General features: G+C 38.7%; 1 protein-coding gene across 1 annotated transcript in view; it reads right to left on the reverse strand.

The window, feature by feature from the left end:
- The window catches only part of FAM174C (family with sequence similarity 174 member C), a 125,619-nt gene extending 98,287 nt beyond the window's left edge, over positions 1-27,332 (reverse strand). Inside the window, exon 1 of the mRNA XM_044090639.1 lies at positions 26,879-27,332. Coding sequence (XP_043946574.1) covers positions 26,879-27,240 — 362 coding nt within the window. The 5' untranslated portion in view covers positions 27,241-27,332. The remainder of the gene's footprint in view (positions 1-26,878) is intronic.
- Positions 27,333-27,618: the final 286 nt, after the last annotated feature.

A 27,618-nucleotide genomic window follows, 5' to 3' on the forward strand; every position in this document is an offset into this window, starting at 1 on the left:
AAAACCAAGTTATACTAATGGAAAAAAGTCCGGGCGACCGGACCTTTTTCCATTAGTATAACTCGATTTACAACGGGCACGCTGGCCAATCAGCGTGCACGTTTTGGGGGGGTCATGGTATAATACCCAATCACCTTCAGTAGTTGCTACATAGAGATTCAAAGTTAACTTTTAAATCCCCAAAAAACTAAAAGTATGCTACTTACTCCAAAACAAAACCTTAATGAAAGACATTCATTAATTCAACAGGACCTCATCCAATAACACAAAATGGAAAATGTAACCCAAACCAAATTATTGGAGGTCTTAACTGACAATAACCTCAAATTTAACCAACATATATTACAAGCCATTAAAAAATTAAAAAGAGACACTCGGCATCCTCTATAGGGTGGCCTACACTATCGTACAGACTCTGCAAAGCAAACACTGCATCAACTTTATTCTCTCTCTCTAGTATATGCTTCCCCTATTCTTAAAAAACACCACACATAAAGCTAAACTCACGTCCTGTTAAACTAAACTAAAATAGCTAAATTAGCTGCCAACCTTACACCCAAGACTGATCATTTTAAAGCCCAAAAACAATTAAACTGGCTTTAACTATCCATCTAACATGCTCATTCTCTCAACTGTCCCTATTTTTGTAGAAACACTCATATTTCAGGCCCCTATTTTCAGGCCTGATTTACCCCTTCACACAATTTCCGAATCCCTTTCATCACATTTGATTTTCTGAAGCTGTCTAGTCATCTCAGCACAGCTAAAACAAAGCAATAAACGTTCCACCTAAACTTAATGTGGCTGTGTACATGCTCATCACCTGGCTGAGACTATTCGCCATCAGCTCATACTCCCTCCCCATTTATTTATTTACTTACTGTAGGGTAATATGGTAGATAGACACGTTTCTGCTTCTTTGAACCGAGCTGAACTAAGGTGGGCTACCCGCCACTACTCTGAACTGAGAAAAGAGGCAACTAGAGGCTTCTGAGCTTCCCAAAAAACATAAGTTGCCTGTTTTTTTGCTTGATTATACTATTTACTGCACTTTTATTATTATGTTCAGTTATTATGTTCAGCGTATTTAATACTGATTATAATACTGTAAACTAAACTTGACTGTTTGTACTGCATGCCTGCTGTACTGTGCCTGTCAAATCATATTGTGTTGCCGTTTTCACTGTTGCAAAGCTTTTTTTTGCTATTTCTACTGTTTGCAAAGCAACTGTTGCTACTTTTCATGGTTTTCAGAGCATCTGTCCGGTTTGTTCTGTTTTCCCGCCAAGCAGTGTTTTAAAGAACGGATTTGTTTGCTGTTTAAACATTCTTAATTGTCTCCATGCTGTTTTTCTGCTGTTTAAAACATTTTTCAGTGTTTTCCACGTAATTACTGTAGCTAGTAGCTGCAGCATAGTCCAGATACATGTTTGCTGCATCTGGGTCTGTTTGCAGTGGCTGCTGTATTCCAAGCCCATTTTCCAAACCATCTCGGATTGGAAGGGGCCCTTCTGCACCCTTGTGAGAGAAATGTGCTGATTGCTCTTGGGCTTGGAGTACGCACCCTCACTAGTTATTCTGAATTTTTTTAAATGTTTACTTTTTAGCTTCTGGTATTTAAGCCCTGCATTTGAGCGGGTTTCTGCTTGTTTGCACGTTGCTTAGCACGGCTCACTGCCAAACAACTGTGCGCCACAGCCGGACAGATAATTTTGACAATTTTCCCCATAGATACATCTGTAGTATATTACAGTAGTCCTCATCTTTAGTACATCTCCGGTCTAAGAAGTATTGCTAGTGAGTTGTGACCTATTAAGTCACCAGCCAAAAACCCTTTCAGAAATATCCATCTACAGAGCACCTCTTAGATCAGGCCTGAAAGCACCCACTTTGTGATAACAGTTCTTCAAATCTAGCATTATGGACAGTTGGACTACCCTTGTTTCTCTTGCCAGCCTTGTTGACTTGGATCTCCCGAGGCAATGTAGCAACTGCCTCATATACACTGGCAACCCTCTACTAATAACTTACTCACGTACAGAACATGTCAGTGTACCTACACCAAGCTCTCTCAAACTCAAAATAGTAACACTCAAGAGGTTAACTCACCCACCACTATTCAAGAACACTGCACCACTACTCGTACACACAGCACACATCCAACACATAAAATCAACATACTCACTCAAACAACTTACCGAAACACCAGGACTTCCAAAACAAAAGACTGCTACAATTAACAGTTCTCTCAGCATTCAGGGCACACAGCAACAGCAGTGTCTCACCTACCAAGCCCTTAAGGTACAACACTCAAAACACCAAATTTTCTTGTCATTGTAGACTCCCTAGGGAGACGCACAGATATCCCACTCACCAGGTTAGATATGGAGAAAGTCAAGGTCAGCTGCCTGTCCAATGCCATGATTCTTCAGATCAGATCAGGCATGCAACTCAGGTCTCTCTGCAACAAGTACCATTATGACTCTGCTACAGCTCATGTTGTAGTGAACAACCCGAGATGTACCTCACTGGACTACATGAAGACAGACATGATTGAGCTCTCCAAGTCTGTGTCCTACGCAGGTATGTCCCTAGCCTTGAGCAGCATATTATCCTCACCCAGGACAGTGCCACAGTATAACCAAACATGATCAATTTCAATAACTGGCTTAGTTTTTCATGTCATTCAAAGGGGATTCAGTTTCTGTCAGTCTGGGAAGCCATGGTCAACAAACCTCGCTGCTTTGCCAGAGACAGTTTGCACCTGGCACCACTAGGCTTTTGGCAAAGACTCTTGCCTCCTCCACAGTGCCTTTTTTAGGCAAAGTCTCAAACAAAATTGCTGATGTGAATACTGCCAACCATAATAAAATAAGGAGTATGCTGCTAAACGCTAGGAGCATAAACCAAAAACTGCACAACCCGGAAGCACTTCTATCGCTGGAGAATGTAGATGTCTGTGCAGTCACAGAAACCTGGTACAAGGCCTCAGAGAGTACCCCCGCCTTGCAAGGTTACAATGCTTTCCACACCTTCAGACCACAAAACGAACGTGTGAGAACCAAACAAGGCAGTGTTTCTATCTATATTAGAGATAAATTCAACTCTCAACTAGTTAAGACTGGACAACTCCATGGAGTTACTCCAAGTTCAGATTATTATGGGCAAGACCCCCAATTCAAGTCAAAGCTAAATGTAGATCCCCTCTATGGATCATGATATGCACGGGGCCTACATGACCAAACTGGAGTCAATCCAAATATTGCCAAACACTCTGGTCATGGGGGAATATCAATTATCCCACCATCAACTGGGAAACCTAGTCTAGCCCTAACTCACTAATGCAAAAGTTCCTTGACTTTGTTAACTCAAATGCCCTGGAACAAATTGTTCAAACCCTAACCACAGGAAAAAAACATACTAGAGCTGGTCCTCACTAACGTGACAAACAGATGCATCACCGCAACTGTAGGACCCTCATTAGTTAAATCCGACAACAAATCAGTAGCCTTGAAATTGCCAGTGCCACCAGAACTCACTAAGAGCAAATCCAGACTAAAAAAACTTCACCAAAACAAACTATACCCTCCTAGGGAAAGGTATAAATGCATTCCAAGCCCCAGCCGGAAGTGGTAAGCACACCAAAGCTTACACTAAATCACTGTACAGTCACTTGTATAAGTGTATAGACTTGGCTGTTCCAGCCAGAATCAAAGCCAGAGCACCAAGTAAAAAAAAAAAAAAAAAAAAACCCACCCTGGTGGACATCCAGCATCAACAAACTTTACAACAAACTCAAAACGTTGCTGTGTTGCTGTCGAAGGGGAGGGCCCAACAATGGAAAAGCAACTTCCTCAGCCTCAAAAGGCAAATAAGACAACATGTTGAATCCTTTAAGGGTAACTTAACAATCATGGTCAAGGATAATCATAAAGCCTTTTACAGCTATGTATGTAACCTTAAAGGTAGAACCCATGCATGTGTCGAACGGGCGAACAACGGTACCACACACACGGATCCCGCAGAGATAGCAAACCTGCTAGCAGACAAATCTGGTGAAAGTTTTACTTCCTTATCTCTTCCAAAGTTATCAAAAACCATGCCCCAACTTCCACCCCCCCAACATATCCAAAGACCAGGTCATTAAAGCCTTCTCTAAGGCAAAAAAACATAGCCTCTATGGGACCAGACAGCACCCCTGACTGCCTTTTAAGCAAACTGAAACATGAACTAGCATCAACATTACATACCCTATTCAATCACAGCCTAGCCACTGGCTTTGTTCCTGCAAAATGGAAAACAGCAACAGTTATTCCCCTCCACAAAGGTGGCTTAGCAACAGACCCAGGGAATTACAGACCAATAAGTCTGACCAGCCTCCTCTGTAAAGCCATGGAACGGATCATCATGGACTTCATAAATAAAGACATAGGCAACCTCCAAACCCTGGATCCGACCCAATTCAGCTTAGTCGAGGGCAGATCCTGCCTGTTAAACCTGGTGCATTTCTTCGAAAATGTGACCAGGGCAAATCTGTGCACACAGCATACCTCAACTTGGCAAAGGCATTTGACACAATCCCACACTCAGACATTACCAATACACTTAGAAAACTGAATGTAAACCCCTCTGTTGTAAAATGGGTTGCCAACTGGCTCACAAACCAGTCACACACTGTCAAAGTGGGTGACTCCACATCAAACAGCAGACCTGTCCCCAGTGGCGTGTCACAAGGGTCAGTGCTGGACCCCCTACTGTTTTGTATATATTTCTCGGAAGTTCAGGCTAAAACTAAGGGGCTGTGGCCGACAAAGTTTACAGACAACTGCAAACTGGGTGCAATTATTGAATCTTCAAATAATCTCAGTATACTTCAGCAGGGTCTTACGCAGACCAACAACTGGTGTCTTAAGTCACGGTCTCAAACTGAATGCAAAAAAAAAAAAAATGCACCAGCACTCCCTTCGGTAACAACAATGCCCCTTCACACGATCAAATTAACATACAACACCCTATGTACCTACAAAGTGGTAAGAGATCTGGAATCACAAACAGACTGCGACCTTAACTTTGGCTACCATGTGTCTACCGTAGTAAGGAAGGCTTTCTACAAAGAACACTTGATTAGCAAAGACATCGCCTCTACAGCAAAGGAGTTTATAAATCCCTCCATACTAGTCACTATTCAGGTCCATAATGGAGTACAATGCCCCTTTCGGCATGTACAGTACAAAGCACCTGCAGCAATTGGGGAGACCTCAGAGGTTTCTAAGAAGAGGAAGCAAAACCGGTATCAACACAGTGATAAATCCAGTTTCCTAAGATATAGCCAATACAAAGATAACAACAGTAGGTAACCGGAACCACGAAACTATTAAAAGTATAAAATATTTTAATTGAAAACAGACATTGTCGAGCAATAAAAACAATTAAAATGCAAGAAGTGCACATACACAAATACACTTTCACCAATCAGCTTCCTCAGGCTAAAACAACCATTATCTGAAACCAAGAATATGAATAGCAAATCTTAAACCACGACTTATCTGATTATGCAAATGTTTAACGTGGTTTTAAAGAAGTAACCCCTTTTATTCCTGGTGGTATATGGGCTTTAAAGCTGAATATTCATTTCAGTTCTTCATATTCATTGTTGTTAAATATATGTTCTTTCTCCCATTGGTACATTACTATATTTGCATAGGTGTTTGTAATGGATGTACCCATTGCAACCCCCTTATTTTGCTTATATATTCTACGTTGAGAGAGGAATACGTTATTTAATACTGTTCTATTAAGTCACAAATAAAATCTATTTTCATCTGTCAATAATCTGAATGTTCTTGTAGATGTTTTCCAACAGAAAGAATTCATACTTGGAGTCAACATCAAGTATTACAAAAAATAAATCCTCATTAGGGTCCTTATGCATCGACCATTGATAACGTTGTTGTAAAAAGTCTGCTGTATCTTTAACAATTACTCCTGTCCCTGTTAAAGTCTTTTTCAGTTGCTGATCAAGATATACTGAGAGGTTCAATAGCCCATCCTCGGGCAGATACTATTGGCCTCATTGGAAGTGATACCATGTCTTCATGAATCTTTGGGATCCCATAAAAAATAGGTAGTCTTAAAATAATTAAATAAGCCTATCTCAATATGCTGTTCATGAAGCATATTAATCAAGAACACCCTTGTACGTGAGATTTAATTTCTTTTAGATTCATCATGTTAATTTCCTTGTAATCATCAGATTTTAATAACTCAAGCATAGCCTGATTACAGTAAGCAGTGTCCATGACCACTATGCCCCCTCCCTTCTCTGCATTTCTAACAACAACCTCTATTTATCATTAAGTCCCATAGCACTTGTTCCTGTGCTTTTCAGTGGATACAGTCAACATGAATATGACTGGAGTTCTCTCGACAAATAGTATGCTGGTTCGAACCTTGGCATCTATTTCTGACTTGTTGAACCCTATGGAATGTTTGCTTACAAATAGTTTGGAGAATGAGGTTGAATCCTATGAACTAATACAAAAAACACCATGTGTGGATCTACTTACACAATATCGAATCAAGTTGCAGCAATCTGAGCAGTCTATGCTAGCCTTAAAGCGTTTACAATGGCAATGTATCAGCTTTAATATTTATTTAAAAAAGAAAATTGTTCCACACAGAGTCAGGATTTTAAAGATGCCCTCATATAGAGATAAGTACCCAGACCATTTATGCCACTGGCAATTAATAAACCTGAGCTGCTCTTTTCGCTGCATTGAAATGATGTTAGCATACTTTAGTCCCATAGAAGCACAGCTACGGGAAGATACAGATCGTGTTTCAAGTATAGAACTCAATGAAAAGACCATCTCATAATAACTTGCTTCATTTAATCTCAATGAGGTGTTGTTCATATGCATTGATATTGTCTAAAGTTTCTTGTAAAAGAACATTCATAATTTTAAAATTGACAATGTTTTCACATGGCCCAATAAAAAGATACAGAAGCAGGTTAATCGAATCCGCTGACAAGAACTCACTAATAATAACAACGGTCACACAGGGAGCACTGATACACACCCACAAGCTGCATCAGATGCGAATGGAAATAATGTAGAACAATCCTACCCGAAAGCCATAATAGACGCTAATAATGTTACAGCACTCGAACCTTTAGATTTTATGACTCTGACTGAAAACCCTTTACACCAATGTCGCAGCCACGTTCCACAAAACGTTTTCGGCAAAACAACGTTGGCATACGATTCAACAGACTAGAGTCAAGCAAAAACTTACTGTTTTTGGAGCACAATCAGTGAAGACTCCATGGTATACAACCTCTACCGGAGTATCAGATAAGGGAATTGCAGGGTATATCTAGCCATTTCATAAGTTTGTAGGTTAATTGATATAACTCTCTCTCAACTGCTTTTTCAAAAGCCAAAATGATGGGATAGCTATCAGATGGGATAGCTATCAGAGATGCTAGCAACTGAACAAGACACGCAATGATTACCTATACAAAAATTTTTCATCAGGTATGTAATATTTCCACCTACAATTTAACTGAATTAGAATTAGCTGTTTTATCTAAGGGTCTGTCATATATACCTTTGCAACAGACTGATCTAGCACAGGACAACAGAACTGAAGCATTTCACAGAAATATAAACTTAAAAATTATTTTTAATAAAAATGAAAATTCTTCATGTCAATTAAAGAGAACCAGTATGTTTGTGCCACCACAGAATCCCATCATTTTGGCTTTTGAAAAAGCAGTTGAGAGAGAGTTATTTCAATTAACCTACAAACTTATGAAATGGCACTTTTATAACTTAAAAGCACAAGAACAAGCTCTATGGGACTTAATGAGAAATAAAGAGGTTGTTAAAAATGCAGACAAGGGAGGGGGCATAGTAGTCATGGACGCTGCTTACTATAATCAGGCTATGCTTGAGTTACTAAAATCTGATGATTACAAGGAAATTAACATGATGAATCTAAAAAATTAAATCTCACATACAGCACATTCTTGATAATACGCTTCATGAACAACGTATTGAGATAGGTTTATTTAATTATTTTAAGACAGAAAATCCAAGACTACCTATTTTTTATGGGATCCCAAAAATTCATAAAGACATGGCATTACCTCCAATGTGGCCAATAGTATCGGCCCGAGGATGGACTACTGAACCTCTCAGTATATCTTGAGCAGCAATCAAAAGACTAACAGGGACAGGAGTAATTGTTAAAGATACAGCAGACTTTTTACAACTTTATCAATGGTCGATGCATAAGGACCCTAATGAGGGCTTCTTTTTTACACTTGATGCTGACTCCTTGCTCACTGTTATCCCCAATCATTTAATTAAATTATTTGTTTACCAGGAAAGTCTGACTTGGAACAAAGCCAATTTTCAGCAGAGGCCCATAGAGAAATACTCCAGATTTCTGTCTTTGTAACATGGGAGGAAACTGGAGCACCTGGAGGAAACACACATGAATGCAGGGAGGACATGCAGACTCCTCTCAGAAGGCATCCCAGCCGAGAATCAAACCAGAGAACCTCTTGTTGTGAGGCGACAATACTACCACTGCGTCAAGTAGGAATTCTGTTAGAATACACGGACAAGAGCATTCAGATTATTCACAGATGAAAACAGATTTTATTGGCGACTTAACAGATTTAGTACTAAATAACAACGTATTCCTATTTCAACGTAGGATATATAAGCTAAATAAAGGGGGTTGCAATGGGTACATCCGTTGCAAACACCTATGCAAATATATTAATGTAACAATGGGAGAAGGAGCATACACTAAACAACAATTTTTTTATATTAATTATAATACCAAAATATATAAACGTTTTGTAGATGACCCTTTTCTCATTTGTTGAGGTACAGTAGAATGTTTTAATAACTTTAAAACATACATAACAGGCTTCATGAATTTCCTATATTTCAAAAGTGAGATTTCATTGTCAAGCATACATTTTCTCGACATGATCTACAAACAGCATAATGGGGAAATAGGAACAACTCTGTCTAAAAAGGTGGTGAAGGCAAATATTTATTTACATAGGACAAGTATGCACCACCCACATATATTTAAAAACATAGTGCAAAATCAGTTTAAGAGGGTAGCAAGACTTAACACAGATGATAATATGCATAAGCAGTTAGAGGATATAGCACAAGAATTTTCAAAAAGGGATTACAGAAAAGATGAGCTTGAGACTTTGTTACTACGAAACGTACAACAGAGATGAGACCTTATTTTCAATCTCCAGACCTTAGTGTACGTAGATCGAAGGAATATAAATGAGAAACTTAGACTATCACACATAGTAAAAATACTTTTAGTATTAAAGAAATAATAAATAGATGCTGGCCAATATTAACAGATATTCCAGAACTTAAATGTTTAATAGACGAATGACCAAGGTATGCGTATAGAAGACAAAAAATGTACAGGATATGCTATGTTACAGGGAACAACAAATAGGCTTAGAGCACTTGGGTTACTAAAAAAAAGAGGGACATTTAAATGTAACAATTGTATACTTTGTAATTATTTGTACACAGATAAACGTATACAACATCCAATAACAGGGAAAGACTTATTTGAAAGCCTATGGCAATTGTAATTCAAGTAATTTAGTTTATTTAGTGAAGTGCACAAAGTGTCCAGCATATTATACTGGTAAGAGAAATCGAAAACTTAAGGAGCAGATATGTCAACAGCTATCCGAAATTAATAGGACAGTCCAAACAAATGCACTTTCTAAATATATAATGGAAACAAACACAACACATACATTTGAATTTATGACACTTAAGACAATTATGAAGTCGTTGAGAGGTGGTAATATTGTACATCTAACTGAATATGAAGAAATGAAATTGAGATTCAGCTTTAAAGCCCATATATCACCAGGAATAAATGGGGTTACTTCTTTAAAACCCCATCATAAACATTTGCATAATCAGATATGTAGATGAGTCATGTGATTTAAGGTTTGTTATTAATACTCTTGGTTTCATATAATGGTTGTCTTTAGTCTGAGGAAGCAAATTGGTGAAAGTGTATTTGTGTATGTGCACTTCTTGCATTTTAATTGTTTTTATTCCTCGACAGTGTCTATTTTCTATTAAAATAATTTGTACTTTATTAGTTTCGTAGTTCCAGTTACCTATTATTGTTAACTTAAGGTTTCTAACCAATAAGATCAAGGGATTCCCGCACATGCCTTACACAGAAGGATTAAAGGCCCTGTCATTATACTCCGTATACTGACTAAGCAGGCTTTTTAGGAGAGGCATATGCCTGGCTTACAAAGCAATCTCCAACCGAAACCTAATGAATTTGCTGCACATCCGTAAATCAAACGGGACTAGAGCTACCCATTCCAGGGACCTAAATATGGCATGCGACTTGCTGTGTCTTTGGAATAGGCTGCCAATTCATGTAAAGCAGAGGACCTCTATGACAATGTTCAAAACGAACCTGGACGAGTGGGTGGGGCACTGTAAATTCTTACCAGGGATAGAGCCCACAACCCTCATGGACATGGGTAGTCATTCCTAAATACAATCCTGGGTACGGACTAGAGTTTCTATAATATTACAAAAACTCTGACCAACACAAAGGAAAAAATAAAACAAAAACCACCACAAAGGCGAACACAGTATTCATAAGTGCTTTCATCCACTCTTTTACACATGAACTTCATCAGATAAAACAACAACCATAAACTCCACATTTAAATCCCCATGGTTTAAATCACATGACCTTAGCTCAAAGCTAATGTCACTGATCTTCACCCTCCTAAGACCATGGACCACCTCTAACTTCACGTTTAACATGGTCAATTGCCATGTACTTAAAATGATGTCTTGGATTACTGAATAGATGTTTAAGAAGAGCATTATTTGTTTGATCCCTTCTAATGCTGTACTCATGCTCATAAATACACTCCTTCAGTTTGCATTCAGTCATGCCGGCGTAAAAACATGGGTACTCATGACAAAATGCTCCATAAACTACTCCACATGAGTCACAATTATACACACCTCAATTTTATGTTGCCGCCCTCTAATATAAAATATGTTCCCAGTGTTAATAATTTTACAGTAAGGGCAAAAGCCACATTTCTTCATCATAGAGTCCTCCTCCTTTCTCTTGGATTTAAATTCTACAAAATGTTTTAAAGGTTTTAAGCCCCTATGAAATATAATCTTTGGCTTGTCCCTCACTCTTTCTCTAAAGAAAAGTGTCCTCTTCAAAAAGAACCCAATTTTTATATACTATCTTTCCAAGCATGTTATGACTTGAATTAAAAGTAATAAAATTAGTATTCAAATTGTAGTCAATGTTAATATTTATGCTAACCCTCTGTTCCTCTAATATATTAGTATCAAGACCATTGTTGCTAATGGAGGTTTCTCCACTCAAAATAGGCTTAAAATATCCCAAAGCTCTCTTGTTTTGTACCTCAACAACTAATTCGTTAAGTAATTAGGATACCCCCCACTAGAAAACATTTGCAGTAAATTGTTACACTTGTTAGTAAACTGTTGTTCAAGAGAGACACCATCCTTGCCGCTCAAACTAGTTGGGCCTTAACAACTCTTTTTTTTTTTTTTTTTTTGGGTGAGCACTTGAAAAGTGAAGGAATGTATTCAAATAAGTCTTTTTTGTATTTATTCTAGAAATATGTATTCTATTATTGTAATCCTTAGTCAAGAATACTACTAAGTAAGCTTATTCATTAAGATTAAACTCGTGTGTGAATGACAAAAAAATCTGTGGTGTCATTAACATAATAAGTAAACAGATTGATATTCTCTTTCCTATCCTTCCATAAAATATCATCAAGGTACTGGACATACAAATGTATTTTGTCATTCAAATTCATCCTTCAATATGTATTGGTGTTCCCATTTGGCCATCACAATGTTAGCAAAATTGGCCCCACAAGGTGACTCCATCGCGACCCCAGTTTTTTGAAGATAAAATTGACCATCAAAATACAAAAAGTTATTACCAAGTACTATATTTAACATTTCTTCATATAAATTAATATCATCCTGTTCTATGCCCTTCATGGATAAGAATTCAGTCACCCATTGTATCCCTATGTCCGGTAGTATGAGTGTGTATAAATCTTTTACATCAATGGTCATTAGCACATCATCTGATTCAAACTCTAGTTGGTTTAATAGTGTCCAAGAATCTTTACAGATTTGTCTCTCATCTTTCAAACATTTTTAATTTAATATCCAAGTATTTAGCCACTAAATAAGAAACAGAATTTCCTCCATCCACAATCAGACTAACAGGTGGATTATTGTGGTCTTTGTGGATTTTCTGAACTCAGAAAATTACTGGGGTTAAGGCTGCTACCATATGTAAATAGTTGTAAAGGCGGAGGTCAATTTTCCTTTGGTTCCTCACCACTGTCATATATATATATATATATATATATATATATATATATATATATATATATATATATATATCATTCACACGAGTTTAATCTAAATGAATTAGCTTACTTAGATGGATTCTTGACTAAGGATTAGGACAATAAACAATATATTTCTACAATACATAGAAAAAAAGACATTCAAATACATTTTCAAGTGCTCACCTATACTATCAAAAAGAGGAGTTGTTAAGGCCCAACTAGTTTTGAGTGGCAAGGATGGCTTCTCTTGAATAACAGTTTACTGACAAGTGTAACAATTTAATATGAATGTTTTCTAGTAAGGGGGTATCCCACTTACCTACTTAACAAATTAGCTGGTGAGGTACAAAATAAGACAGCCTTGGGATATTTTAAGCCTGTTTTGAGCAGAGAAACATCTATTGCCAACAACGGTCTTGATACCAATATATTAAGAGGGACAAAGGGTCAACATTGATATTGACTACAATTTGACTACTAATTTTGTTACTACTTTTAATTCAAATCAAAACATGCTTACCCTTCGTTGAAGGTTGTGCGTCAGGGTTGGCAACTCGGCACGTAAAAATCTACTGCCAATCATTAGCGGACCGGAGTTCTGCTGTGGCGACCCCTAACCGGGAAAAGCTGAAAGATACAACAACAACAAAACATGCTTAGAAGGATAATGTATAAAAATCTGGGTTTTTTTTATGAAGACACTTTGAAAAAGTAGGAGACAAGCTGAAGAATATATTTCATAGGGGCTTAAACTTTAAATACATTTTGGAGAATTTAAATCTAAAAGAAAGGAGGAGGACCCCTATGATGAAGAAATATTGCTTCTGCCCTTACTGTAAAGTTATTAATATTGGGAAAGTATTTTAAATTGAAGTGCGTATAACTGTGAATCCCATTTAGCAGTTTACGGAGCATTTTGTCAGGAGTGCCCAAGTTTTTATGTGGGCAAGACCAAACGCAAACTGAAGGAGTGAATTTACAAACATGATTACAACATTAGACAGGATCAAACAAATAACGCTCTTGCTAAACATATACACAATAATCAAGGACATCATTTTAAGTACATGGTGACTGACAATGTTAAATGTGAAGTTAAGGGGGGCCCATGGGCTTTGCTATAGGAGAAAAGAGTTGATATGGCAAATAATGTTGAATGCTTATGCCTGGCCAGATCTTAATGAGTACTGTTTGATTGTCTCTTGAAAAATCAAAGCTTTAACTAGAGGAACTAGTATTTATTAGGCTTGTATTGATTTCTGTTGAATTTCTGTGTCTGTAGATTGACTTGCACAACTGTTTTTAAATATCTATAACTTTAAGTATGTTTTATTGTAGGAGAGTCAAGATCAGTGACATTAGCATTGCTTAAGGTCATGTGATTTTAAACTACAGGGATTTAAATGCAGAGTTTTTAGTTTTATCTGATGAAGTTCATGTACAAACTAGTGGATAAAAGTGCTTAGGAGTAGGTAATAAAGCTGGATTTTTAATATTTATGCTGCGGTAACTCTCTTCGCCTTTGTAGTGGTTTTAGTTTCTATGGTACTACATTGGAATGAAATGGCTAGGCTTGAAATACCCTCCAGGTCGATAGCCTAGTAACCTCCTATGATCAAGAAACCCTTTTTAGTCACGACTCCAGCACAATACGTTAAGAGCTTTACAGCTTATATAGCTTTACGGATTACAAGAGCTGAACCATTACAAAAGCAATGTTAGTTTTACATTTCAGTCTCATTCTGCTGTTCACAATTAACTTGCCTGCAATTCTCCACAATACCTTAACCTCCACTCCTGCACTGTATTTCTTTCTCATCTTCCCATTTTAATATCTTTCTCTTTGTCTCTCGCTCTCCCTCTCAGATCCTGCCACCTCTTCCATATTAACTAAACTCAATGTCTGTTGTTACTAAATTTTGACAAGCATCTACTCAATGTCTTTTCCGCCCCTTTCTAGCTGACTCACAGCTACATAATGTCTTTTTCTCCCATTTCTAGCTTCTGCTCTATGAATCTGCCTTTCCTCTAACATTTCACACTCTTTACCTCAATCATAAATATTCAGACAGTTTAACACCAAACATCATTCTTTGTCTTACAAGTCATATCTAATGTCAGCATTTTACATATTTTTGTTCCTGATGATATGAGCTGTTTATATACATTTTTATAGCCTTGTTTGTGTCTTTCGGCTTTTCCCAGTTAGGGGTCGACACAGAGGAACTCCGGTCCGCTAACGTTTGGTAGTGGATTTTTACGTACCGGGTTACCAGCGTGACGCACAACCTTCAACAAAGGCACGCCCCATTCACGTATGCCTCCACACAGAAGACGCTCTAGCTGAGAATCGAACGGGACAACGTCTTACTGTGAGGCGACAATGCTACCGCAGCACCACCACTGCAGTATTACACTTTTATAGCCTCTGATTTAATATTATTGTATAATGATACCATTGATGTAATGTTTTCTTTTTGTACAGACACCTAAAAACTGTTTTTCTGTAAAATACCTTTGAAATAATTTGTTTGGTCATATGCAACGCATATTGTGTCTTACTGGAGCTTTCCTACCCAGGCCTCCACTGAAAATTGGTTTCATCCAGTTTTACTTTCCCAGTTAACAGAAAAAATAAATATTTGTATTACACTACACAGGACGCTAACAGCAGTGGCCTGCAAAGCTAATACATTCAGCATGCATTACGTTTATCATACACTTTAGCAACTACATGTGCAATGAAAATTACGGCACATATAATATGTCCTAGGTAGAAGTGCCTTTTGCTGTTAAATCACTGATTTTGGACAAGATGTTTAAAACCAATGGAACCTCACCTTTACTAAAACTCGCCATTCAGGAAACTTTGCTCTTTAACATTGATTATATCTTTATTATTACTTTTGAGTACTGAAGAGGTTTGTAATGCTCCTGTTCTCTGCATTACTTATATCCCTTTCTGCCTTTGCAGTTCAAGGTTTTTGGCAGGTAGTTCAAAGGAAAGATGTTGCAATTCATACATCCACTTGCAGCAGTGGCCTTAGGTCAGCTGGTGCCCTAGGCAAAAGGGCTCCATGGCGCCCCCCCCCCCCCACACACACATCGCCCAGGTGCCCCCATCCTGGTCTACCTACACCAAATAAATACTGGAAAAGCACCCCTGCTACAGCGGCGCCCTAGGCGGCCGCCTAGTTGGCCTACGCCTAAGGCCAGCTATGTCCACATGGACTATTTGGATATATAGGTATGCTCATAGCTATGGCATGTATATTATCCATAACTCCTTGTCGTGTACTATACCTGCTCTATTAACATAATTGTATTTTAATTGGTATTCAAAGTGCACTATGATGCCACTTTACTATACACAATTAACACAAACTCTGCATATATGCCAAATGTAATCATAATGTTTTTTTTTTCAGCTAACAGATGGTTGTTGGAGCTTTTGAAACACGTCTGTCACCCTAATATAGCAGCTAAACTTTTCTGTAATAAGTTCTATAATTACTTAATGTCAAAGTTTTATCTGCTTACACCTTACCTGTATATACAAAAAACTTCAAAGGCAGTTTTTCAGCATTTGTACAGATGTCATTCTAATGCACACCACATTACTGCACCACTGCAAAAGCAATTAAGAGCTTCCACTCTAATCATATAAGTACTTCCAATGTGCATTACTTATTTGGTAACTCTTTGTAACTATATGGGCCTCAACAATATCTCCAGTTGCTTCCCAAATAACCTAGCAGGACCACTTCAGACACTCTTCAACTACAACCTCAAAACAGGTTTCATGCCAGGTGAATGGAGGGCTGCAATGGTCATTCCTCTTCATAAGGGTGGACCATCAAATGGGCGTACTCCAAGAAGGCAGTGTATGCCGAGACATCAGAGAGGAATACATTTTATTCATTGGGCTCCTGGTCTTTATTCTTAGTTGTATTTGCTGGACCATCAAATGAACCTGGTACTACAGACTCATCAGTTTGACAAGTCTGAATCACAAAGCCATGGAACCAATAATCATGGAAATGATCCACAAGGACATTGGCAACCTTCAGACACTAGACCCATCACAGTCTGGCTTAGTTGAGGGAAGGTCTTGTCTACTCAACCTGGCAGACTTCTTCGAGAGGGTCACCAATGCTATGGATGAGGAGAAAACAATATATATGGAATGCCTTGTTCAGGTCAAGGTAGGTGGTGTGTGTGTGTATATACACACACACACACACACACACACACCACCTACCTTGACCTAACAAGGCATTCCATACAATACTCCCTCCCAACTCAAGTATATGCTAAACTCCTAGAACTAGGCATAAATCCCTACATAACTCGGATTGTTGGCTGGTAGGACCCAAGAAGTCAGGATTGGTGAGACAACGTTCACCAGGATACTTGCCACCAGCAGAATACCCCAGGGCTCCATGTTAGACCTGTGTCTGCTTGACATCTACTTCTCAGAAGTAGAGGCCAATGTCAAAGGTCTATGGCTCATCAAGTTCGCAGATGACTATAAATTTGAAGCTATTACAGATTCCCCCATAACAGCAACATCCTACAAGAGGGTCTAATGCAAACAAATGACTGGTGCCAAAGCCATGGTTTAAAACTCAACACAAAGAAATACATTACAGCATCCTTTGGAAAATCATCCACCCAAAAGAATTCTTCCATTGATAAAACACCCCTAACAGTTAAACCCAATAGCTAGGAATCTGTGAATATATGCAGACAATAATCTGATCATTAAAACAATAAAAAAACGACTAGCCAGTCAGTAACCAGAAAAGTTTTAATGTTCTCTAACATCTTGACAAAAAGCCTTCAAGGAGTAAATTATTACAAAATCTCCTGCTTTATATACACATACAAATAAAACAATTAATCAATTAAATAAAAAATCTCCAGTTACACTCCAAATTTAACCTTTTAGGAGCTAAAGTATTAAATTTTAAAATATGTAGACTCCTTAAATAATAATTTATTCTTTATAAACACACTGTCACATTGGGCAACATCCACCTTTTCTAACACTGCACCCTATAAATTAAACTTCCTCCTATGAAAATTAAAATGTTCAGCTACAGAACTCTTTTTTTCTCTTTAACAATGTCCCTTACATGTTCTAGCAGCCTTACCTTAAAAGGACTTTTGTCCCCCCCACATAAAATTTATTACAAGGACATTTAGGGCATATACAATACCTTTTGTGTCACACCCAAATTGACCCAATATCCTAAAACCAAAACCATTAATTTTTGGAAAGCTTTTAACTATATATTTACAAGCTTTACATTTCCTGCAAGGCACAGTTCCATAATCTGTTATAGTCCCTAAAATATCAAGAGGGGGGACAACAGAATTTCCCCAAACTAAAAAATCTTTAATACTTCTTCCCTTTTTATATGATACCATGGGCACTGAACTCACCCACTTCGAAAAACTTCTTAAGGCTGTCAAACAACCCCAGAAGAACTTAACCAATTCTACAAGTTTAAAACTAAATTTGCTATATGCAATGACAAAATATATTTTTTCTCCTTTATTGTGTATAGCATCCTGCATCCACCCTTCTTTATCTACAGATCCCTTACTCCTACATTCAGCCAAAAAGCTATCCCAACATTTATCTAACAATTCCCCCTTATAACCTCTGCACCTAAACATATCAGTAGTTCTCTTAATTGCTACTTCAAAATCCATATAATTATTGCAGAGTCTTTGTATTCTCAAAAATTCACCATATGGTATGGCCTGAAGTGTATGCGGTGGATGGCAACTCTGTCCTTGTAAATACTGAATGCCTTCTTCAAATTTCCTATGTGCTGAAGGCCTATTATTTTTTCCATCACTAATATCCACCACCACATCCAGAAAGGAAACCTTTTTACTCAGTTTTAGTCTATAAAATTCCAAATTAAATCTATTCTTTTGTAACTCAAACACAAATTCATCCACCGTATCTTGGCCTCCTTTACATAAAAAGATCAGATCAATAAATCTGTAATATTTCACCACATAATGTCGAAAAAAAATCTATTTAAACACTCCATCTCAAATAAGCCCATACTTAAGTTTGCATATGGAGGGGCAAATGCTGCCCCCATTGCTGTTCCCTGTTTCTGATGGTATAAAGTTCCATCAAACTCAAAAAATATTTGTTAAACAGAAATATACAAGTTCCAGAATATATTCTTTTACTGGACTTCTCCCAAGAAATATCCTTAAGGCCTCCACCCCAAAGTCATGGTGAATACTCATGTATAAACTTTTGACATCCAATGTGATCCAGTACATGCCCTGTGTCCACTGGATGTCACAAATTTTTGCTAAGAAATCAAAAACATCTTTTATATATGAAGGTAAAAGGCACACTCTTGGTAACAAATATGAATGTAAAAACTGGCTCATTTTATACAAAAAAATACTCTCTACCAGAGACTATAGGACGGCCAGGGGGATTCACCAAATCACTGTGTACGTTTGGCAGACAGTAAAAATATGCCATCCTACATCCAGACAATTTATTTCTCAATATCTTCCCTAGAAAAATAATCCAACCTCAAGCCTTTATTTAATAAATCATTATATTTCTGTAAGGCTGTCATATAAGCAGAAGGATCCACTTTATTATAAATTGTATTATCCATTAAATGTTTATTACACATACCAAGGTAATCTGTATAATGCATCACTACCAACTTATTCCCCTTGTCTGCAGGTTTAAATATCAAATCTCATTGTGTACTTAAAAGATAGTAATGACTTCCATTCCCTTTTTGTCAAATTGTAACCAATGTCATTTTTCCTTTTATTAAATTCAAAAAATTATTTTTCAACTGCAAAGTTTAACATAGTTGAAAAGTGTTGCACCCCTTCATGATTGAAAGGCGGTATAAAAGTACTCGTATACCCAATATAACTAGTGTCCAAAAGAAAATACGCATTAGATTCCACATCAGAATAACAAGAATAAAAACTCTCATCACTAGTGATGCTAGCACAACTATCATGTACCTTATTACAAAAATTCCCCTGAAGATTACATTTAAAGAAATTGTTTAAATGCAGTTCCATCACTAGCTTGAATGTATCACACTGTATTTCATATAAACTTGGTAAAATCGTGGGTATAAATTTTAACTCATAATTAAAAACTGCATATTCAGAGTCAGTCAAAGTCCTTCTGGATAATTACATAACAGTCACAATCATTAACTCTTGGAGGTAATAAATTACCATTTACCTCTTTTGGAGCGTTGCTGTGGCGGATATTCCCTCTGTGGCATAGCTGCTACTTCCAGTTGTCGCTTTTTGCCTTGAATTCCCTCTCACTGATTATTGTAAGCACTCCGAAAATTGCAGTGAAACTGTTTCGCCTGTTGTGCCATAGGGAATGGAGGATATTCACCATTTTCATTATTTTCCCACTCTGCTGAAGTATTAAGCCCTTTCAACACAGAAAAGGAGCTGATGTGCCGATAGATACTTCCTTCTTCTTGTTCAAACCTCACGTGGTTACGAGATCTTTTCTGATTGGCTCTCGCCAAAAAGGCACTGCCATTTTCGTAATCACAGAGGTCTCTCATACGTTTGCCTTTTTTCCTAAGGCTCTGCCATTTTCGTAATCACAGAGGTCTCTCATACGTTTGCATTTTTTCCTAAGGCTCTGCCATTTTCGTAATCACAGAGGTCTCTCATACGTTTGCCTTTTTCCTAAGGCTCTGCCATTTTCGTAATCACAGAGGTCTCTCATACGTTTGCCTTTTTTCCTTTCTACAATTTCTATTTCGTAAGCCTTCAATTTTGCATTAAAGTCCATTAAAACGTTATCCAAATACTCTGTTCAAACCAAAAGACACAGTGGAACAAGTAGATATTATTTGTTCCTTCAGTTCTCGTTGCTTTACCCTGTCCTTTTCAAGCAATATAGCAACCTATTCCATAGTGCATCTATGGGCTGCTACAACCCACCATTTATGAAACCGTGTGTCTACTTCATTGCTAAGATCAAATGATAAAGAGGGGTCTTTGGCTGCTCTTAGTCCCTTCAGAGTAACATCCAATTCAATACATCTCTGGAAACTTTGGATGTTAAAAAATACAGAAGTCTCCTTCCACATGAATTTCTCTAACTGTTCAAACAGTACCTTATTCTCCAGTGGAAGCGAAGGGATGAATCTGCAGCCCACAGCACCAAATGGATTACTGCAATGTTTGTTTCTATCTTCTTTCCATTTATCCCAGGGTCTGAGTACATCCTCTCCTCTGTTCATACTATTATCCATGCTGTCTCGATGACTGGTACGCTTACCAGACTGAATCACAAAACTTTTTAAAGACCACTGTATATTGTCCATTACAGATTCCCGAAAAATGCAAAACAGGTTTAAATTTGGATCACTGTTCATAAATCCAAGATAATACCGAAGTACTACCAAAAACAATAAAAACCGACCAGACAGTAACCAAAAACACTTGGCAAAAAGCCTTCAAGGAGTAATACATTACAAACCCCCCTGCCTTATACACACACACAAATAAAACAATTAATTAAATTAATTAATTAATTAATTAATTAATTAATTAATTAATTAATTAATTAAAAATCTCCAGTTACACTCCAAATTTAACCCCTTAGGGGCTAAAGTATTAAATTTTAAAATATACGTAGATTTCATAAATGACAATTTATTCTTTACAGACACACCGTCACATTGTGCAACGTCCACCTTTTCTAACACTGTACCCTTTAAACATGCAACTTCCCCCTACATTAAAATGTTCAACTACAGACCATTCTGAAATAATCTGATCATTGACCAAAACACAGGCTAGACAGCAACACATTTTCTTCTATTGGAAACCAACTCATAAGCAAAGGTATGGCATCTAAGTCCAAGGATAACACAGTACCACTCTACTCAGCTCTTATCAGACCCCATCATTTAGTACAAAGCCCCATTTAGCATGTACCTAACCAGGTACCTGCTACAGCTCGAACACCCTCATGAATACCCTGTCCTGCACAGATTGCCTCAAATCCCCATCTCTGTACTCAGTCTCCTACAGGTTACTGAGAAGATCCAGTTCTTTTGGATCTCTTGCACATCTGCAAAACAAACAGCACCAGAAATACCACATCCAAGGACTTGAACTTTGCCCGTAAAATAAACAGAACATCCAGGAGAGGCTGATGTGTGCCTCAAAGGATCCCTGCATTATGACTTTAAAAACTGGCTTAGTTTCTGGTGTTATTCTAAGGGGATCCAGTACCTGTCAGCCTGGGAAGACTGGATTGAGAGACCACGATGCTTTGCCAGAGATGGCCTGCATCTGTCTCCCTTGGGCTTCAGGCTCCTGGCAAAGGCCCTTGCCTCCCCCATAGTGCTTTTTTTAGGAAACTTCTTCAGGTCAAAACTACCAACATGAGAATCTCATCTAAACACCATTTAAAGATCATGCTGCTGAACGCTAGGAGTCTCAGCATGAAACTACACTAATTGCAAGCATTCTTAACCCTGAAAGATGCTGACATTTGTGCAGTCACAGAAACCAGGCTCAAGGCTGCAGAGACCACCCGAGCCTTTACCTGGTTACTCATCCTAGCATACATACAGACTGCAAACTGAGGGCAGCAAAGTCAAAAAAGGTGGTGTTTCAATATATATTAAAGATATACACACCTCCAGTTTGGTCAAACAGTATGACACATAGGAGATGCTCCAGGTGCAGTTAACAGCTGACAAGACCCCTACTCAAACCATAGTTAGCTACAGGCCCCCAATGTTGACTCAGGACGCCCACGCCACCTATCTGTACCTCCTCATATTTATTAAAATTCAACCTTATACCCTGATCCTGGACGATTGTAACTACCAAATCACTAACTGGAAGAACTACTCAAGCCAGAACACACATGCTCAAAGATTTCTTGACTTTAACAATGCCAGCACCTTGGACCAGCTGGTAACATCTTGGACTTGGAACTAACCAACATAGGAAACTACTTCAGCACCCCAGCAGTGTCATCACCCCTGGTAAGATCAGACTACAAAGTGGTCACCTTCGAAGTCACCATCTCCCCTGACCCCCCCCCCCCCAAGCTAGGGTTAAACAAAAACACTTCTCCAAAGCTGATTACAACCTCCTGAGGAAGGTCTAAACAGCTTCACAGCCCCCTCCCCAACAACAAAAACTAGCACTAATGTCCAAACCTACACCAAAGTACTATACAACCATTTATATAAATGCATGGATTCAGCAATACCTGACAGGACAAGATCCTCCTCCTCAAGGAAGAGTAAACCTGTCTGGTGGACATCTGCTATAAAAAAAACTGTACAACAAAAAGAAAAAATTGCTGTCCAGGACCAAGAAGGAACAAATGCCAAATTGGAAGCAATCTCTCCTTGGCTTAAACAGGCAAATAAGGGTATTAATGAAGTCCCCCAAAGCTAATTTGAGTACAAATTGGCCACAGCTACTAAAGACAATCATATGAACTACCAAAATGTATAGCTCTGCCTACCACATGCTGAAATGAGTCTGTAATATACCTATATAATGTACTGTAAAATGAAGTTAATATTTGACTAATGCATGCTGGATTGTATTGTATTATTATTGCATGCTGATTGTATTAGATGTAATGAAATCTTAACCTGTACTGTATCTGGAGCTTTTCTCCCCGGGCCTCCGCAGAAAAATGACCTGTGTCCAGTCGGACTTAACCGGTTAACAAAAGCAAAGTAAATAAATAATGCCTTCTTCACATACATCTGCAATCTAAGGGGAAACACCCAAATCTGCTCAGAACTGATGGTCAAAGACACTGTGGATATAGCTAACCTGCTGGCAGCCAGGTTCGGTGAAAACATCACTCCTTTGCCCCCCCCCCCCCATCAGTAATCCACGATATCCCCGGCACCTGCCCCAATCCTTATCTCTAGGGAACAAGTCGCCCTCTCGAAGGATAAAAACACAGCTTCCATGGGACCATGGGACCCAATAACATCCCAGGCTGCATCCTGCATCAACTCAGGAATGAACTTGCAGCACCATTAGGCACCCTATTCACCCTAAGCCCTAGTACCGGTTTTGTCTCAGCAAAGCAGAGGACAGCCATCTACATCCCTCTGCACAGAGTTGGAGTGTTCACCAATCCAGGCAATTATAGACCCATCAGCCTAACTAGCCTGATTTGCAAGACCATGGAGCACATCATCATGGACCATATTAACAAGGACAGCTGCAACCTTCAAATGCTTGATCCCATTTACTTTGGTTTTGTCAAGGGAAGATCATGCCTGTTAAATATGGTAAACTTCTAGTCACCAAAGCCATGGACTTGGGGAAGACGGTGCATGCTGCCTACCTTGACCTGGCCAAGGCCTTCGACACTATTCCCTACTCAGGCGTAATAAATAAACTATCCGAGCTTGGTGTAAATCCGTATGTCACCAGATGGGTAGCTAACTGGTTCACTGATAGAACTCATTCAGTGAAAATAGGGGACGCTACCTCAAGTAGTAGACATACAATGAGCGGCGTACTCTAGGGATCGGTCTTGGGGCCCCTGCTGTTTGCAATATATTTCCCCGAGTTGCAAGCCAAAACTAGAGGTCTATGGCTGACCACGTTTGCAGATGACTGCAAGATGGGCGCTGTCATCAACTCCCCTACTGATGTAGACATACTACAACAGGGTGTCACCCAGGCAAATGATTGGTGCCTCTAACTAACCGCCAAAAAAATGCATCATCCCCTTTGAGGAAAGTGACATCACAATTGATCACATTAATAAGAATGTCCTAAGCATGCAAGCAGTTGTGACGGACCTGGCACCCAAGTTGACAGCAATCTAACTTTTGATCATCATGCTGCCACCATTGTACGAACAGCTTTCTACATGGCTCACCTCATTAATATTTTGTCCAGGAACAAGGAAGTTATAACTTTCCTGCATTTCTCCCTTATCAGGCCCATCATCGAGTATAAAGCCCTTTTCGACATGTACCTCGAAGCACATGCAACAGCTGGAGAGACCACAGAGGTTCCTGACCACATGAATCCAGGCCTTCAAAAATCTATCCTACACGGATAAACTAAAAACCCTGTCCCTCTACTCCGTCTCATACAGACTCTTCAGAGGTGATCTATGTCTGGCATACAGAACAATCTCGTACCCCACCTTGATGAAATAGCTGCATATCCGCAAGCCAAATTCCACTCGCCTAACCAGCATGCAAAACCTCAACTTGGTCTGCGACATCAATAGGACTTGCTGGCGGGACAAATTTGTTTCCCAGAGACTCCCCCATCTGTGGAACTGACTCCCTCTCCACACCAAGCAGAGTACTTCATTATCCCTCTTTTAGAGGAACCTGGATGACTGGATAAGAACTAGAAAATACACCCCTGGGATTCCACCTGTGTCCCTTTTGGACAGGGGCATCAGGTGCTGACTTGTGGGAACATGGGCTAATGTATTGGCTAGGCTTATAAGGGCCTCAGGACTAGTAACTTGCTATGATCCTATGGAATAAACTCCCCATCTACATGAAGCAAAGTTCATCCCTAAAACTGCAAATTCACCCCCGGTCTGGCCTCCAAGTCTCTGATGGACAGAGGTCAATAGTAATTAAATGAATCCCTAACTAATATAACCTCCCCACATAACCCTTAGGGGCTTCTTTGCCAACATACCCCACCAGATAAGCATCTAAAGAACTTGAGGGCAAAATAGGGTTGGGTTGCACAGTTAGATTTGTAAAGACCTGTTGTTAACCCAGTATAAATCTATGAACCTATACAGTAGGTGGACGTTAGTTATGTCATAAAGTTGTATATGCCTAAGACACGAAATAAACAGTATTAACTTCTAAAATTTATACCATAAGAACATTATGATATGACAGTATGCAAATGAATGGTGCTAACATCACAAAGCTGTCTACCCACAGAAAACTGATCATCATCTCAAGAGTCTGGCTGTTCGGTTGTTTTCTCCAATGTATCTACATGATTTGTCGGGTCTACTTCACTTGACCTAAATTTCATTTGACTGACACCCAACTGACTTAAATTTCATTTGACCTAAAACTCATTTGATTGACACCCATTTCACTGCCAAGTAACACATAGGCTCGTTGTGGGTTTTCCTTCACCTGTGACTTCTTTGTGATAAAAAGAATTACTGTAACATAGAGCTATTTGAATTCCAGTAGTCAAGTAGAAAGTAGTGTTTCTAAATGTGGGCTTTTCTATTTACATTTTTATGGGAAGTATCTAAAGTAATTTAGTGAATGTTTTGTGCGCTCCCGGCATTAGTGCCATCGTGTAGAGTACTGTAAGGCAAGGTAAAGGTACATGCCCTTTTCCCCACTATAGTGTGATCCTGGAGTTAGTATATATAATTGGGGGGGGGAGGCATAACCCCCCACCTAGTTTGGTTGTATATTGTCCCGTTTCTGTTAAGAGGATTAGTGAGTAGTTTTTAAGTTTTGGAAAGGCTTAGTTATTGGTGTTCTAAGTGTGCTAAGTGTTTAAGACTTAGTATGCTGCAATTCAGCATTGTAAGCCGTCAATCAAATGAGATTTAGGTCAAGTGAAGTAGACCCGATTTGTCACATGACATAAGTGCTTCTCCTGACCCGTTCCCTTACTATAAGCTTGCATGTAGCGAGGAGAACAATCTTTCACGTAATTGCACTGTGCATTTCACAATAAATCAGCGAACCAGTTACAAACGGACTACCTACCTGGACTCAATGCACATACTCTGCCCCCCTTCTTTGACGAGTGGTAAAGACCAATTTATATCTCCTCAGGAAATGGAATTATAGAAGTGTTAAGCAACATGACAGAAAGTGTGTATGAGAGAGAACCGTAATCTTTAAATATTTAAAGTTATAAAATTTCTTTATATGAACTTATATATTTCTAATACAGCTCCTCCTATGACATGCACCATAGATCTTAATGAATGACGTTTACGTCAGCTTTCAAAAGATAACCTCAGCCGTGACTGACAATTACATGGGTGCGGGGAGTGGCATTTTCGGTTACAGTGTTCATAAACCCCATCCCATTACTGACAACGTCAGCGTTCATCCCAAACTGTAGCCTTCATAAAAAAAAATAATGTTTATTAATAAAACTATCTAACTACAAATACAATATCGCTCCTCGAAAACAGAGCAGGGTCTCATCTCATTGAAACTGCTACTTGCGTACTAATCCAATTCCTCTAAGTTATCAGAAATTCTCTCAGTTACAAATGTTCTTTTTATTACAGACTTCAGTGTAATAACACTTTGCCACACTGGCGAAAACTAAACGAGGAAGTGCTGCCAAAATAAAACTAGTGGAGGGTCAACTCACCTGACGGCCCGTACTATAAAGTAAAGCATTCCTATTGCCATTACTCCTAGCATTACATAGAATGCCCGATGCAACATGAATGCATCCCGTTTAGATGAATCAAGTCCTTCAGTATTCATGGTACTCTTTGTCCCATTTTGAGTGGACACATTTTTCACGGTCCCAACCGAATGTGGGGACGCACTGGTGGCTGTCGCGGAGTGACTGCCTGATGCAGCTACAGAGTTTTTATTTTCCTCAGCCACTAAGTGTGCAACAAACAACATATAAATGAAAATAGCAAAACACACATTCTGCCATTCTCGTTCCATTTTTACTACAATTCTCTGGCAAAAACTAGGAAGTGAACAGGAAGTAAACATGGCCTCACATTCCGGAAATAATGTGTGCACTAATACGCAGTGCCTGTGTAATTCCACTTGGGGTGGGGGAATATTAAGACACCGTTAAGCAAGCTCCTTGTTGTGTTTTATCCCCTCGAAAAATACGCGAGTTTTCGAAGAGTGTGTGGATTGTATTTAATAAAAGTAAATTGCTTTAAGTATTCTTTCTCTTTGGAAAACCCAATAAGGAAATCGTTCTCGCATTTCGTCATTATTATACTACCAGTAATTTATAAATGTACGTGACTGTGACATGTGTTTCCATGTAAATGTTAAAAGTAGGCAGCTGCACATGACATAACTCTCGAAAAGGCCTAATTTTGACTCAAAATGTTATGTCGCTCCTAAAGTTGGTGA

Source organism: Protopterus annectens, chromosome 13.part0, assembly GCF_019279795.1.
Source record: "Protopterus annectens isolate FY-2018-M chromosome 13.part0, PAN1.0, whole genome shotgun sequence".
In the NCBI taxonomy this organism is placed as follows: domain Eukaryota; kingdom Metazoa; phylum Chordata; order Ceratodontiformes; family Protopteridae; genus Protopterus; species Protopterus annectens.